General features: G+C 45.4%; 1 protein-coding gene across 2 annotated transcripts in view; it reads left to right on the top strand.

The window, feature by feature from the left end:
- Positions 1-6,242, top strand: part of VSNL1 (visinin like 1) — a 113,979-nt gene extending 107,737 nt beyond the window's left edge. For both annotated transcript variants that reach the window (XM_065928613.1, XM_065928614.1), the window contains exons 3-4: positions 1,906-2,121; positions 5,262-6,242. In XM_065928613.1, the coding sequence (XP_065784685.1) occupies positions 1,906-2,121; positions 5,262-5,459 (414 nt within the window). In that variant the 3' untranslated portion in view covers positions 5,460-6,242. The remainder of the gene's footprint in view (positions 1-1,905; positions 2,122-5,261) is intronic.
- The last annotated feature ends 7,514 nt before the right edge of the window (positions 6,243-13,756 follow it).

Below are 13,756 nucleotides of genomic sequence, written 5' to 3' on the forward strand. Positions count from 1 at the left end.
TTCTCCAGGCGAGAATACTGGAGTGGGTTGCAATTTCCTTCTCCAGAGGATCTTCCCCACCCAGGAATCAAACCCAGGTCTCCTGAATTGCAGGCAGATTCTTTACCAACTGAGCTATGAGGGAAGCCCCCAGTAACTCCAGGCCATTAAGGTCAGAAGTGGATTGACCTATAGGACACCCAGTTGGGATACAGCCAGTTGGAAAATTGGTTGTTGTGAGGAGAAAAAAATAGAACCACCCCCCAACTCCTCCCCTCCACATGTGGTTTTATAAGTGTTATGAATAATGAACAGTTCAGGGTATATGAGGCTCATAGTTACAGAATGAGTTGTTTGATTAGAAAAGAAGAGATGGTCAAATTTTATTTTCCAAGATTAATAAAATGATTGTTGTTGTTTCACACCACGAGGTTTAGGGGTAGCTTCTTACACAACAAGAGCAAGCACCAGATCAGATCCTGGCGTCTGGAAGTGGGAGCTACTGAAATGCAAATTGAAACCAGCTCTCCCCACCCTCCACCCCATCCCCCACCTCTGCCCCCGGGAATGCTTGTCTCATCCCTGGGCCTCCTGTATTCGCCCCTTACATGAAATGCTTGTCTTTTGTTTCTGGAGGGAGATTTCCTACCATCCAATGTGCTTCTCAGTGTAGGGGCAGTGGGTGGCAGGGCTCGGCGTGTCCCAGGTCAGGATGTACGGTGAGAAAGAGGATGCAGTCAGAGAGGGTATGACACCAGCCATCTGTGTGTGGCCAGCCTGACCCACTTAGCAAGTGGCCACACCCACACCAGAATATGAATGCCACGGCATCCTTAGGAATCTGCTTTGGACTTTGTATTTGGTGGATTTCTTCATCCAGAAACACGTATGCACCTTCTCTGGTTTAAAACAGCACGTGGTTTGTTTTTGTTTGGGGGTGGGATGAGGTTTATTTGCTAGTTTCCTGTGCTCCACCTGGAGAATGTCCTTTCCTTCTTTTTTTAATATTTTTATCAGACTATAGTTGCTTTACAATGTTGTGTTAGTTCCTACTAAACAGCAAAGAGAATCAGCCATACATATACGTACATACGCATATGGAGAATGTCCTTTAGCTTTGCAGAGGCAGAGGGTCAGGTATCAGAGCTCCCTGCTGTGTGTGGTGGGCCCAGGCGTGTGTCCAGGACTGGGGCCACTGCCGCGGTCTCCGTGGTCTTCCCACTTTGGGGGTCTGCACTCCCTCCTCCTCCTGTGTCCCTCTCCTGTCGCCTGCAGCATCCTGCCAGCTCTGAGAAGACACTTCTTTATGTCTCTCAGAAATAAGCCCAGTCATGTTCTATTTTTAGTGGGTCTTAAATGCCCTGCAAAAGAAAACTTTCTAGAAAAAGGAGTTGGACACTGGCCCAACACCCAGGGGGACCATGGTGGGTTGGGGGTCGGGAGTCACTGCCGGGAGGTCAGGGCCACCTTGCTCAGGCCCCATGGGCCGTGAACCTGGATGATCACACCCAGAGAAATGTGGGTGTCCAGGTCACATTGCCCAGTGCAGGAGAGAAGTCAGCTGGCTGTCCCTATCCTAGACCGTGAGGGAGAATGACCAGAAAGGTCACAGAGGAGGAATTCTAGCAGCCCTGATGCAGGTCCCACCGACCTGAAAGCCCAGTGTCTCCAGCCTCACCCTCGGGAAAGAGCGAGGAGCCTGGGAGCGAGGATGCATGGGGAGACCGCTTCCCTGTGCCGGTCCTTAGCCTTGAGTGTTGGGCCAAACCTTTTCCACGCGGGCAAGCTTGACCCCCTCGCCCCCGCCCTCCTCGCCATCCTGGAGGTCTGAGAGAGCCCTGGGTCAGCACGTGGCGGTGGCCTTTGACTTCAGGACCTGCGATTCTTCACTTACTGACAGGTGACCTTGTGTGTTCTGTTCTGTAGTTCTTCCCATATGGAGATGCCTCCAAGTTTGCCCAGCACGCCTTCCGCACCTTCGACAAGAACGGGGACGGTACCATCGACTTTCGAGAGTTCATCTGCGCGCTGTCCATCACCTCCAGGGGCAGCTTTGAGCAGAAGCTGAACTGGGCTTTCAACATGTATGACCTAGACGGGGACGGCAAGATCACCCGCGTGGAGATGCTAGAGATCATCGAGGTGAGGTCCCCGGGTGTTCTCAGGGCCTGGGCTGCTGCTGGCAGGAAGGCAGACCTTGGGAAGAGGCCCCCTGGGCACAGGCCTATGGCAGTCCCCTTCTCCCCACCAGGAGCCCTGGCAGGCCTTGAATCCTCTGTCCTGTCCCCTCCCTCCATGCTGGATAATGTCTCAGCTCCAAGCTGCTGGGCTCTGACTGTCAACCACATTTCAACCAGCCATGCTTGCACTGTGGGATCTTCCACCAACAAGAGCCTAGAGGGTGCGAAGGATGGCATCAGGACGCAGCTTCTCTGGCCCTGGCTTAGCTCTGCCCTGCTGGACGCCACTCTCTTCCTCAAGCCAACTTCCCCACGGGGGGCACAAGATGCTGCCCGTGGTCCCCAGTTTCCCATCATTCCACGTGGACAAGCATCCTTCTCAGTTGCCTGTGCAAGTGTCCCAGGACCCCCTGCCCACTACTGCGACCTCAGTCTTCAACACTGCTCTTTACACACTGAGCATGAGACACCTGGGTCTTGGATTTCCTGGAACACACAGCCTCACGTCAGGGCCTTGATATCTTCTCCCTCTGCCCGGGACACCCCCAGGTCCCCTCATTCCTCTCGGGGCTGCCCCCTCATCTCAACATCTTGGCAGGCCTTCCTCTCTGAACTCACATCCCCCTACCCCTGGGCCATCTAATCCCTTACCAACATTGTTTTTTTTCTGGTCACAGATTTTATCACTGCCCTAAATAACCTGATACAATAGAACGCAAGCTACATGTAAAGAGAGAGCCGTACTCTCTCACCGCTCTATCCCTCCAGCCTGGAACAGTCCGGGAGCCTGCCAGGCACTCACCCACTGATGAGTGAGTGCCTCTTCCCTCACTGACGGTCCTGGCTTGTGTGTCCACCTCTGTGCTGACCAGGTGACCCAAAGAGGGAGGTGCGCTACAGGCAGGACCAAGTGTCTCATCCTGGAGCTGGGGCAAGGCCCTGCCCAGACCACAGGGCTGAGATTTGGGGGGCAGCAGAGGTGGGGGTGGATTCTCAAAGCAGAGCTAAGGGGTGATGGCAAGAAACAGTAGTCAAAACCCAAGTGACCCAAACCCCCAGATGCCCGCTAGGCTATGCTGACTCTCTTCCCTCTGGGGCCACTCCCCAGCGCAGTCAGCGCTGGCCTCGGGAGCCCTGCCTTCCACTTACCCACCCGCCCCAGCAGCTTTAGTCCCTCCTCTGCCTTTAGTACCCACTTCCCTTCCCAAGTAAACTGGGAGACCCAGTAAGGTTCAGGCATGGAGTTGGCTATAGGGCGTTGAGCACCAAACCATCAAAAAATGAAAAAATGATAATAAACCTACTGCTCAAGACTGTGGTAATAATTAGGCACCTGGAACACTTTCTCTCAGGCTTCCCTGATGACTCGGTGGTTAAAGAATCTGCCTGCCAAGGCAGGAGACACAGGTTCGATCCCAGGGTCGGGAAGATCTGCTGGAGAAGGAAATGGCAACCCACTCCAGTATTCTTGCCTGGGAAATCCCATGGACAGAGGAGCCTGGCGGGCTACAGTCCGGGGGTCAGAAAGAGTTGGACACGACTGAGCGACTAAACAACAATACTTCCTGTCATGTAGGAAACGCTCAGTACACAGCAGTTCACTCTCGAGGCTCTGTCTCCCTTGGAAATGCCATTCACCTCGACTCTCAGCTCCTTTCCTTCTGATCAGCCGTGCCCCTTCTTCATGCTCCCTCTGCACGTGGCTCTCTATCTCCTCCTGCAGTATTTTCTCCAGCTTCTAGCCCTCTGCACTTGCACCCTGGCACCCTTTCCTGCCTCCAGGTTCCTTTTTGCTGAGTCGCCTTTTCAGAACCAAGGCATCAGTAACTGATACAGTCTTAACAGCATCTCTGTACTTCAGGAGCTGCTCATTCATTTGGTCAAAAGTCTTTACAGACTTTTGTGCCTCCATGCCAGGCACAGCCGTGCACACAGATTCGGCTGTCCAACTGACATCCGTTCGCTTGCATGTCCGCTGCAGCCTCACTGTCCTTCCAGGGCTGCTCACCCTTGAACACACACTGCTGGCCACTTTGGCCTCTACCATGCTTTTCACCTGAGCTTTCCACCTTTTCCTTCAGGGCTCTGGGCCCACCCAAATCTTTCTTTATGCTTTAAGGTCTAGGGTATTCACCATCATCATAATCCAATTGTAGAACATTTTTATTTTCCCAGTAAGATCTCTTATGCTCATGGGTACCCCAGGTTCTGGAAACTACCCTTCTACTTTTTCTTTGTGGATTTGTCTCGCTGAGCATTTCATATAGATGGAATCCTACAATATACGTTTAGCCTTTTATATATGGCATCTTTTTTTTACATTTATCTATGTTGTAGCATCTATCAGTGTTTCATTCCTTTCTGTTGCTAAAATCATATGCAGTTGTACAGATATGTCATATTTTATTTATCTCTTTGCCAGTTGAGTATTTGTGCTGTTTCACTTTTGGGCTATTATTGAAATTGCTGCTATATGTTCACCTACAAGTCTTTGTGTAGATGAGCATTTCTTTTTTAAGGCACTTTCCTAAGAATGAAACTCATTTCTACCTTTAATTTCCATTTTGAGAATTACATATGTGCAGTTGAATGGAAAATGGAACCGTCTTACTGTGTTCTTTCACTCATGAAGAGAGTCCCTGACTTGCAGATCCCCCTCAGTTAACTTCTTTTAGGGCTTAATTTTACTGGTGCACCTCGCTTGCTTTCTTGACAGATTCTAAGCCCCTTAGCAGTTGGGACCACTGATTACAGTCTGTTTCATCTGGACCACTTCATCTTTTCCTAGATCTCCAAGGAGTAGAGCTTGTTGATTGCCATCTGACCTTAAACTCAGAAGTTTTCAAACCGAGCTCATCATTTTCCTCCCTAAACCTCCCTGATCATCATTCTTGATCTCACCACAACTCTTCACTCACTTCCTCCAGCCAGAAAATTTAGGAGTCACACGAAATTCTTCTCTATCCCATTAGTCATGAGACTCACACCGATTTGATTACACCACTCTCTTATTTAAAAGCATTTAAGGAGTTCTTTGAAGTAAATTTAAATTCTCTACCCCATCTTAGGTAAACTTTATGATCTATTTCTTGTCTTCCCAAGGCTATCTACAAAATGGTGGGCACAGTGATCATGATGAAAATGAATGAGGATGGCCTCACGCCCGAGCAACGAGTGGACAAGATTTTCAGCAAGATGGATAAGAACAAAGATGACCAGATTACACTGGATGAATTCAAAGAAGCTGCCAAGAGCGACCCTTCCATTGTACTACTTCTGCAGTGCGACATTCAGAAATGAGCAGAGGTCAATGCTATGGACTGCACAAGAGTATCAATGTTCCATTCAGTCTGCAGCTATTCACACACACACACAGAAACACACACACACACACACAAATATCGCTTGGACTACCTATAAATGGACTTGCTTCTTGTGTTTGAAACACTTGTGTGCATGAGAATGTCATTTGCTAATGAATTTTAAAAGCATATATTATAAAACAGACAACCTGCCACAATGTGATATGTGTAATATCATTTCATAAAAAAAACCTTCCTCCTCCAAAGCCTGGGCAGAAACGTGCTGCAAAGAGTTCTATGATTTCTTGTTCATGTTTTGCTATTGCTTGTGTCTCCTTGATTACATAATGTTAGTAGCACTGAGACCCCCACGGTAATGTAACTGAATTTTAAGCTGTGTCACCATTCTCCTGTAAAATAGTACTAGACAGACACACGGAGGAGATCTTGACTCCTCTGTGTGGTCCACACACAAGAGCTTGTATTATCAGTGAATATAAATGTACGACATTTGCATGCCTTTTAGGTTTGCCTTAATTCTTACCTCATTTGCACCCTATCAACCTGGAAAGAGCTGTGTTGGAATTAATGCAGTATAAACCTTACAAACTCTGCTAAATGACTCATAAGTATATCTATCTATAATATACATATACTCAAAGATATTATTTATTGAAAGTAAAAAAAAAGATGGATGTGTATTGATTTCTGCTTGAATTTTCAAAGACTTCCAAAGAGGTGGCAATAGATGTCCCAAATAAATTTATAACATTTGACTTTTCCCTCAGTTCTTATTTCTTAATTTCAAATTGGAAACAGATATTTCATAATCATCCAGGGTCAGTAGCAACAAACTTACTAAATTTCCCTTTGAACACACAACTTGGGGATTTGAAGACATAGTGACAACCAACGGGCAAAAAGCAACTTCTCAATATTTCATCATGGCCCTCAGAAGAGGGAAAATTAATATGGCATGTCAAGTGTAAATAAAACATAAAACTTACTCATTCTCAAAAAATGCTCACTATATGAGAATACATGCTATCTCAGTGTGACTGTGTGTTAAGTTTTGCACAACACACTGAGTGAGAAGCATCCTCTGAAAGATGCTGGCAGAAAAGGGGCCCTCTGTCTTGCCAAATCATAAACATACTCATGGTTTTAAAGATGGAACAAAATCCTGACCCTCTTGAGCTTGAGGAAGGAAGGCAGAGAGATTCCATGAAGAGCCCTAGGGGCGGGTTTGCGTTTTCAGAGCAAGCATGGATGAGACCGGTTTCTTTCTCCAGGACCATCCAGTAGAACTTGCTGGGATGGTGAAAACGTCTGCACTGGCTGCGTGTGACTTTGGAGCACTTCAAGTTCAGCTAATATGACTGGCAGACTGCATTTTTCATTTTATTTTAATTAATTTACATTTAATTTGCCCCATGTAGCGAGTTGTCATTGTATCAGACAGTACAGTGCTAAACTATTCACTTTTTATGGGCTGCCTTTTTTCCTAAATATTTGTCCCTTGTCTGTCTTAGGATCCTTAAGGGAGACCAGGGACCAGGGCCTGATGATTCCATTCAACTATTCAGCAAGAAACTGGGAGTGAGCAAAACTCCCCACAAACTCTCAGGAGAACAGCGGTACCTGAAACCCTGCCAGACCACACTTCCGCCCCCCGAGAGAACAGTCCCAAGGGCTCGTAGGACTTCCGGGTGCCCTTAACCCTGGACTTGGTGAGTCCAGAATGGAGGCAGGGGGAGATGGGGTCAGGCAGAGCCCCCAGTACTCTCTCCTCTGATTGAGGGTGGGGTGGAGGTGGTGGGTCGAGGAACTGGGAAGACACCTTAGAAAGGCACTTGGTGAAGTCAACCTCGAGTCAATGAATTCTTAGCAAATTTTGACTGATCACCTATAATGCACCCAACACCATTCTTCTGGGGAGAGACAGACAGTAACCACACACACCCACACAAACGTCCAGTTGTAAGAACTCTGAAGAAAAGCACAACAGGTGAAGACAGATGGAAAATGATGGGATGCAGCAGTGGTGTTTGCTCTAAGCTGGTTAGCTGACACTGATATAAGACCCAAGTGAAGGAAGTGAGCCGCATGGGTATTTGGGGCACTTAGGAAAAACAAACTCTCCAGGGTCTTCTCTGGTGGTCTAGCAGTTGAGACTTCACATTTCCACCATAAGGGGCATGGGTTTGATCCCTGCTCAGGGAACTAAGATCCCACATGCCCCTTGGTGCAGCCAAACAAACAAGAAAAAAACAAACCACACACCCTCCAGCAGACTTGGTTCAGTTCAGTTCTGTCGCTCAGTCATGTCCGACTCTCCGCGACCCCGTGGACTGCAGCACATTAGTCCTCCCTGTCCATCACCAACTCTGAGAGTTTACTCAAACTCATGTCCATTGAGCCAGTGATGCCATCCAACCATCTCATCCTTTGTCATCCCCTTCTCCTCCTGCCCTCAATCTTTCCTAGCATCAGGGTCTTTTCAAATGAGTCAGCTCTTCCCATCAGGTGGCCAAAGTATTGGAGTTTCAGCTTCAACATCAGTCCTTCCAGTGAACACCCAGGACTGATCTCCTTTAGGATGGACTGGTTGGATCTCCTTGCAGTCCAAGGGACTCTCAAGAGTCTTCTCCAGCACCACAGTTCAAAAGCATCAATTCTGCGGCCCTCAGCTTTCTTTAAAGTCCAACTCTCACATCCATACGTGACTACTGGAAAAACCATAGCTTTGACTAGATGGACCTTTGTTGTCAAAGTAATGTCTCTGCTTTTTAATATGCTGTCTAGGTTGGTCACAACTTCCCTTCCAAGGAGCAAGTGTCTTTTAATTTCATGGCTGCAATCACCATCTGCAGTGATTTTGGAGCCCCCCCAAAATAAAGTCTGCTACTGTTTACACTGTTTCCCCCATCTATTTGCCATGAAGTGATGGGACTGAATGCCATGACCTGTTTTCCCAGCAGACTCGCTGAGAAATAAATAAAATGTAGAAATTGGGCCAGCAAGTGAACATCTTATTATTTGTTTTAGTCCTCACTGCTCTACTAGTATAGATTGGTGCAGGGTGCTGAGAGCAGTTTGTCAGTGTTGGTTAGAATAAGTGCACATATGCCCTCTGACCCAACATCCCCATTCTTGGGTATGTTGCCCAAGATGCTCTCACAGGGGTCTGTATGGGGACTTGTCCCAGCATGTCTATGACAACTCTATTTCTGGTGTGGGGACAGGAGGTGACTAGTGGTTCGTGACTAGAAGATTAAATGAGTAAGACATGGTACATTCACCCTATGACCCACTAACCTTCAGCTGGGAGCCAATGTCCACACACGGGTTTTTACAATGCTGAAAGGGAGAAAAAGCAACAGTGAAATCTGTTGCACAGTATAATACATACAAATGAAGCATACCTTCTCACAAAAGAACGCCAAAGGCACATAAAATAAAAGGAAATATCACATTAGAGTTGGGGGGTGTACCACAACATTTTATCCTCTCCAAACTGTGATGGCTTAAAATAGAAGCCATCATCTTAATATTCCTCATGGCTACTGTGGGTTGGGAATTTGAGAAGGTTCACCTGAATGTTTCTGGTTGGGGGTTTCTCATGCAGTTGCAGTCACATGATAGTTTGAGCTGAAACAGGTCCCTGGAGCAGCCTGGAGTGGAGAGGGCATCCCTCCTCTTCCAACCTCAGAGCGTCTCCACACAGGCTGGTTTGTGCTTCCTCACCGCATGGCAACCTCAGAGCAGCCATAATACTTACCTGATGGTTCAGATCTCCAGCACAGGCATTCCTGCAAAGCAACTGGAAGTTTCATGGTCTTTTCTGACCTAGCCTCAATTGTCATGAAGTAGCACTTCCACAGCATTCCATTGATTACAGGAAAGTCACAAACCTAGCCCACAGTCAAGAAGGAAATTAGACTCCATGCCTTTCTTGCTGGGTTCTAAAAAGTTTCTAGAAGAACAGGAGCAATGTTGTTGCCACCCTTTTTGGAAAACCATTGGCCACAGTCTGCCCTGTAGCCACAATCCATCTCTTCCACTTTCAAAATGCATTCACCTGCTCCCAAGTAACGACAAAAGTCGGGCGTGAAGCCTCAGATCCCACCATCTAAAGGTTCCTCACAGTTGGTTCATCAAATATAAAATATTGAGACCATTTTTTTTTATCCAAAGGCCTGTGGATAACCAATAGGTAATTATTGCCCCCTTTCCCACTCACCTAACACAACATAGAACGTTTGGGATGGGGAAGCACAGTCAAAGCTATGGTTTTTCCAGTAGTCATGTATATATGTGAAAGTTGGACTATAAAAAAGCTGAGCACAAAAGAATTGGTGCTTTTGAACTGTGGTGTTGGAGAAGACTCTTGAGAGTCCCTTAGACTGCAAGAAGATCCAACCAGTTCATCCTAAAGGAAATCAGTCCTGAATACTCATTGTAAGGACTAATGCTGAAGCTGAAACTCCAATACTTTGGCCACCTGATGGAAAGAACTGACTTATTTGAAAAGATCCTGATGCTGGGGAAGACTGAAGGCAGGAGAAGGGGACAACAGAGGATGAGATAGTTGGATGGCATCATCAACTCAATGGACATGAGTTTGAATAAGCTCTGGGAGTTGGTGACGGATAGGGAAGCCTTGCGTGCTGCAGTCTATGGGGTTGCAAAGAGTTGGACACGACTGAGCAATTGAACTGAACTGAAGCATAACTACAGTAGAGACACACTTTCAAAAAAGGGGAAACTGGAAAGTTTAAGGTAATCTCTGGTCCATAGAAATTCTAATATCCAGCTAAGTACATCTTGTAATTTCCTTGATTAAGGCTCAGTCCTACTTTCTGCGGGCTGTTCTCCAGGGCTTTTGACTCTGCCTTTTGTGTTCTTGTTTCTACCTTCTGAGTTAGCCTTCTTTTTTCATAAAAAGTAGCCTGTTTATAGCTGAGTGGTTTCTCTGCCTACAGTCTGCCCATAAGGTTTCAGGAGTACAAAAACTTGTACTCATTTTTGTGCTGTCTCTGTCTAAGCTGATATAATTCTTTAAAGAAAAATCTTATGGTTTTTTTATGGATTGGTTTATAAAGTCCTATGAGAGGGGACTGGAATGCAAAAGTAGGAAGTTAAGAGATACCTAGAGTAACAGGCAAATTTGGCCTTGGAGTACAAAATGAAGTGGGTCAAAGTTAAACAGTTTTGCCAAGAGAACACACTGGTCATAGCAAACACCCACTTCCAACAACACAAGAGAAGACTACACATGGCCATCACCAGATGGGTAATACCGAAATCAGATTGATTATATTCTTTTCAGCCAAAGATGGAAAAGCTCTATACAGTCAGTAAAAACAAGACTGGAAGCTGACTGTGGCTAAGATTATGAACTCCTTATTGCCAAATTCAGACTTAAATTGAAAAAAGTAGGGAAAAGCACTAGACCATTCAGGTATGACCTAAATCAAATCCCTTAAGATTATACAGTGGAAGTGAGAAATAGATTTAAGGGATTAGATCTGATAGAGTACCTGAAGAACTATGGGCAGAGGTTTCTGACATTGTCCAGGAGGCAGTGGTCAAGATCATCCCCAAGAAAAAGAAATGCAAAAAGGCAAAATGGTTGTCTGATGAGGCCTTACAAATAGCTGTGAAAAGAAGAGAAGCTAAAGGCAAAGGAGAAAAAGAAAAATATACCCATTTGAATGCAGAGTTCCAAAGAATAGCAAGGAGAGATAAGAGAGCCTTCCTCAGTGATCAGTGCAAAGCAATAGAGGAAAACAACAGAATGGGAAAGACTAGAGATCTCTTCAAGAAAATTAGAGATACCAAGGGAACATTTCATGCAAAATGAGCACAATAAAGGACAGAAATGGTATGGACCTAACAGAAGCAGAAGATATTAAGAAGAGGTGGCAAGAATACACAGAAGAACTGTACAGAAAAGATCTTCATGACCCAGATAACCATGAGGGTGTTTTAACTCGCCTAGAGCCAGACATCCTAGAATAGGAAGTCAAGTGGGCCTTAGGAAGCTTTACTATGAACAAAGCTAGTGAATGAGATAGAATTCCAGTTGAGTTATTTCAAATCCTAAAATATGATGCTGTGAAAGTGCTGCACTCAATATGCCAGCAAATCTGGAAAACTCAGCAGTGGCCACAGGACTGAAAAAGGTCAGCTTTCATTCCAATCCCAAAGAAAGGCAATGCCAAAGAATGTTAAAACTACTGCACAATTGCTCATCTCACACACTAGCAAAATAATGCTCAAAATTTTCCAAGCCAGGCTTCAACAGTACATGAACTATGAACCTCCAGATGTTCAAGCTGTATTTAGAAAAGGCAGAAGAACCAGAGATCAAATTGCCAACATCTGCTGGATCATGGAAAAAGCAAGAGAGTTCCAGAAAAAACATTTATTTTTGCTTTATTGGCTACTCCAAAGCCTTTGACTGTGTGGATCACAATAAACTGTGGAAAATTCTTAAAGAGATGAGAATACCAGACTGACCTGCCTCCTGAGAAATCTGTATGCCGGTCAAGAAGCAACAGTTAGAACTGGACATGGAACAACAGACTGGTTCCTAATCGGGAAAAGGGTATGTCAAGTCTGTATATTGTCATTCTGCTAATTTAAATTATATGCAGAGTTCCTCATGTGATATTCCAGGCTGGATGAATCACAAGCTGGAATCAAGATTGCTGGGAGAAGTATCAATAACCTCAGATATGCAGCTGACACCAACCACCCTTATGTCAGAAAGCAAAGGAGAACTAAAGAGTCTCTTGATGAAAGTGAAAGAGGAGAGTGAAAAAGTTGGCTTAAAACTCAACATTCAGAAAACTAAGATCATGGCCTCTGGTCCCATCACTTCATGGCAAATAGATGGGGAAACAATGGAAACAGTGAGTGATTTTATTTTGGGGGGCTCCAAAATCACTGCAGATAGTGACTGAAGCCATGAAATTAAAAGACACTTGCTCCTTGGAAGAAAAGTTATGACCAACCTAGACAGCATATTAAAAAACAGACACATTATTTTGCCAACAAAGGTCTGTCTAGTCAAAGCTATGGTTTTTCCAGTAGTCACGTATGGATGTGAGAGTTGGACTTTAAAGAAAGCTGAGGGCCGCAGAATTGATGCTTTTGAACTGTGGTGCTGGAGAAGATTCTTGAGTCCCCTAGACTGCAAGGAGATCCAACCAGTCCATCCTAAAGGAAATCAGTCCTGAATACTCATTGGAAGGACTGATGCTAAAGCTGAAACCCCAATACTTTGGCCATCTGATTCGAAGAACCAACTCATTTGAAAAGACCCAGGTGCTGGGAAAGATTGAAGGTGGGAGGAGAAGGAGATGACAGAGGATGACATTACCGATGCGATGGACATGAATTTGAGTAGGCTTCGGGAGTTGGTGATGGACAGGGAAGCCTGGTGTGCTGGAGTCCATGGGCTCGCAGAGTTGGACACGACTAAGTGGCTGAAATGAACTTATAAAATCCATACCATTAGAAGGGGCTCATTGTGGGATTGCTTGGGAACAACACCCCTGATATTCTTAGACTATTGTTTAATGAAGAGCACCCAAAAGTCACACCCTCAGAAAGAGGCCTTTTATCTGTCTGAAAAGGTCTAAAAGCCCTGTCTTAACTCTTTCTTAGGCCCTAAGCAGGGTCTTACAGTGTTCTATCCTGGATTTGATTTTGCACAGAAGCCTTTCCATAGTGTAAAAATTAGTTGTCATCTGGGAGAGTGTGGAAATAAAAAATAGTCCTGGCCTCTTATATGTAACTGCCGACTTTTTGGTTCATCTCTCCACTCTCATGTTTTGTCATAGGCAGCAAGAAACCAGAAGTAACTTTTCATAGTCTACCTACACATCTCTTCGGCTAGATCACCAGTGGATTAGGTACATTTCCATGTTATTAGTACCACAGCATCAGCTATGCCAACTTTCCATCACTACACAAGGGTCCCCTTCTTACTCCTGATTCCAATGGTATTTTCCTCTTTTACCTCTCACCAAAAGCATCCTTGAAATGCTTTATTTTCTAACACTCTCCCCAAGGCCCTTTCAAGCTTCCACGAGTACCTTCCTCAAGGTCCTTTGAATTTATGTCCTTGTGAATCTAAACTTCAAGGTCCTTGCAACCAGTGCCATATGGTTTAAATTCACTTTTATTTGGGTATTCCTGTTCTCAGATGCAAAAATCTGTTTGTTACTATGTGACAAATCACCCCAAAACTTAATGGCTTGACCCAATAATTCCTGTATTATC

This window comes from Muntiacus reevesi, chromosome 3 (genome assembly GCF_963930625.1).
Source record: "Muntiacus reevesi chromosome 3, mMunRee1.1, whole genome shotgun sequence".
Taxonomy (NCBI): domain Eukaryota; kingdom Metazoa; phylum Chordata; class Mammalia; order Artiodactyla; family Cervidae; genus Muntiacus; species Muntiacus reevesi.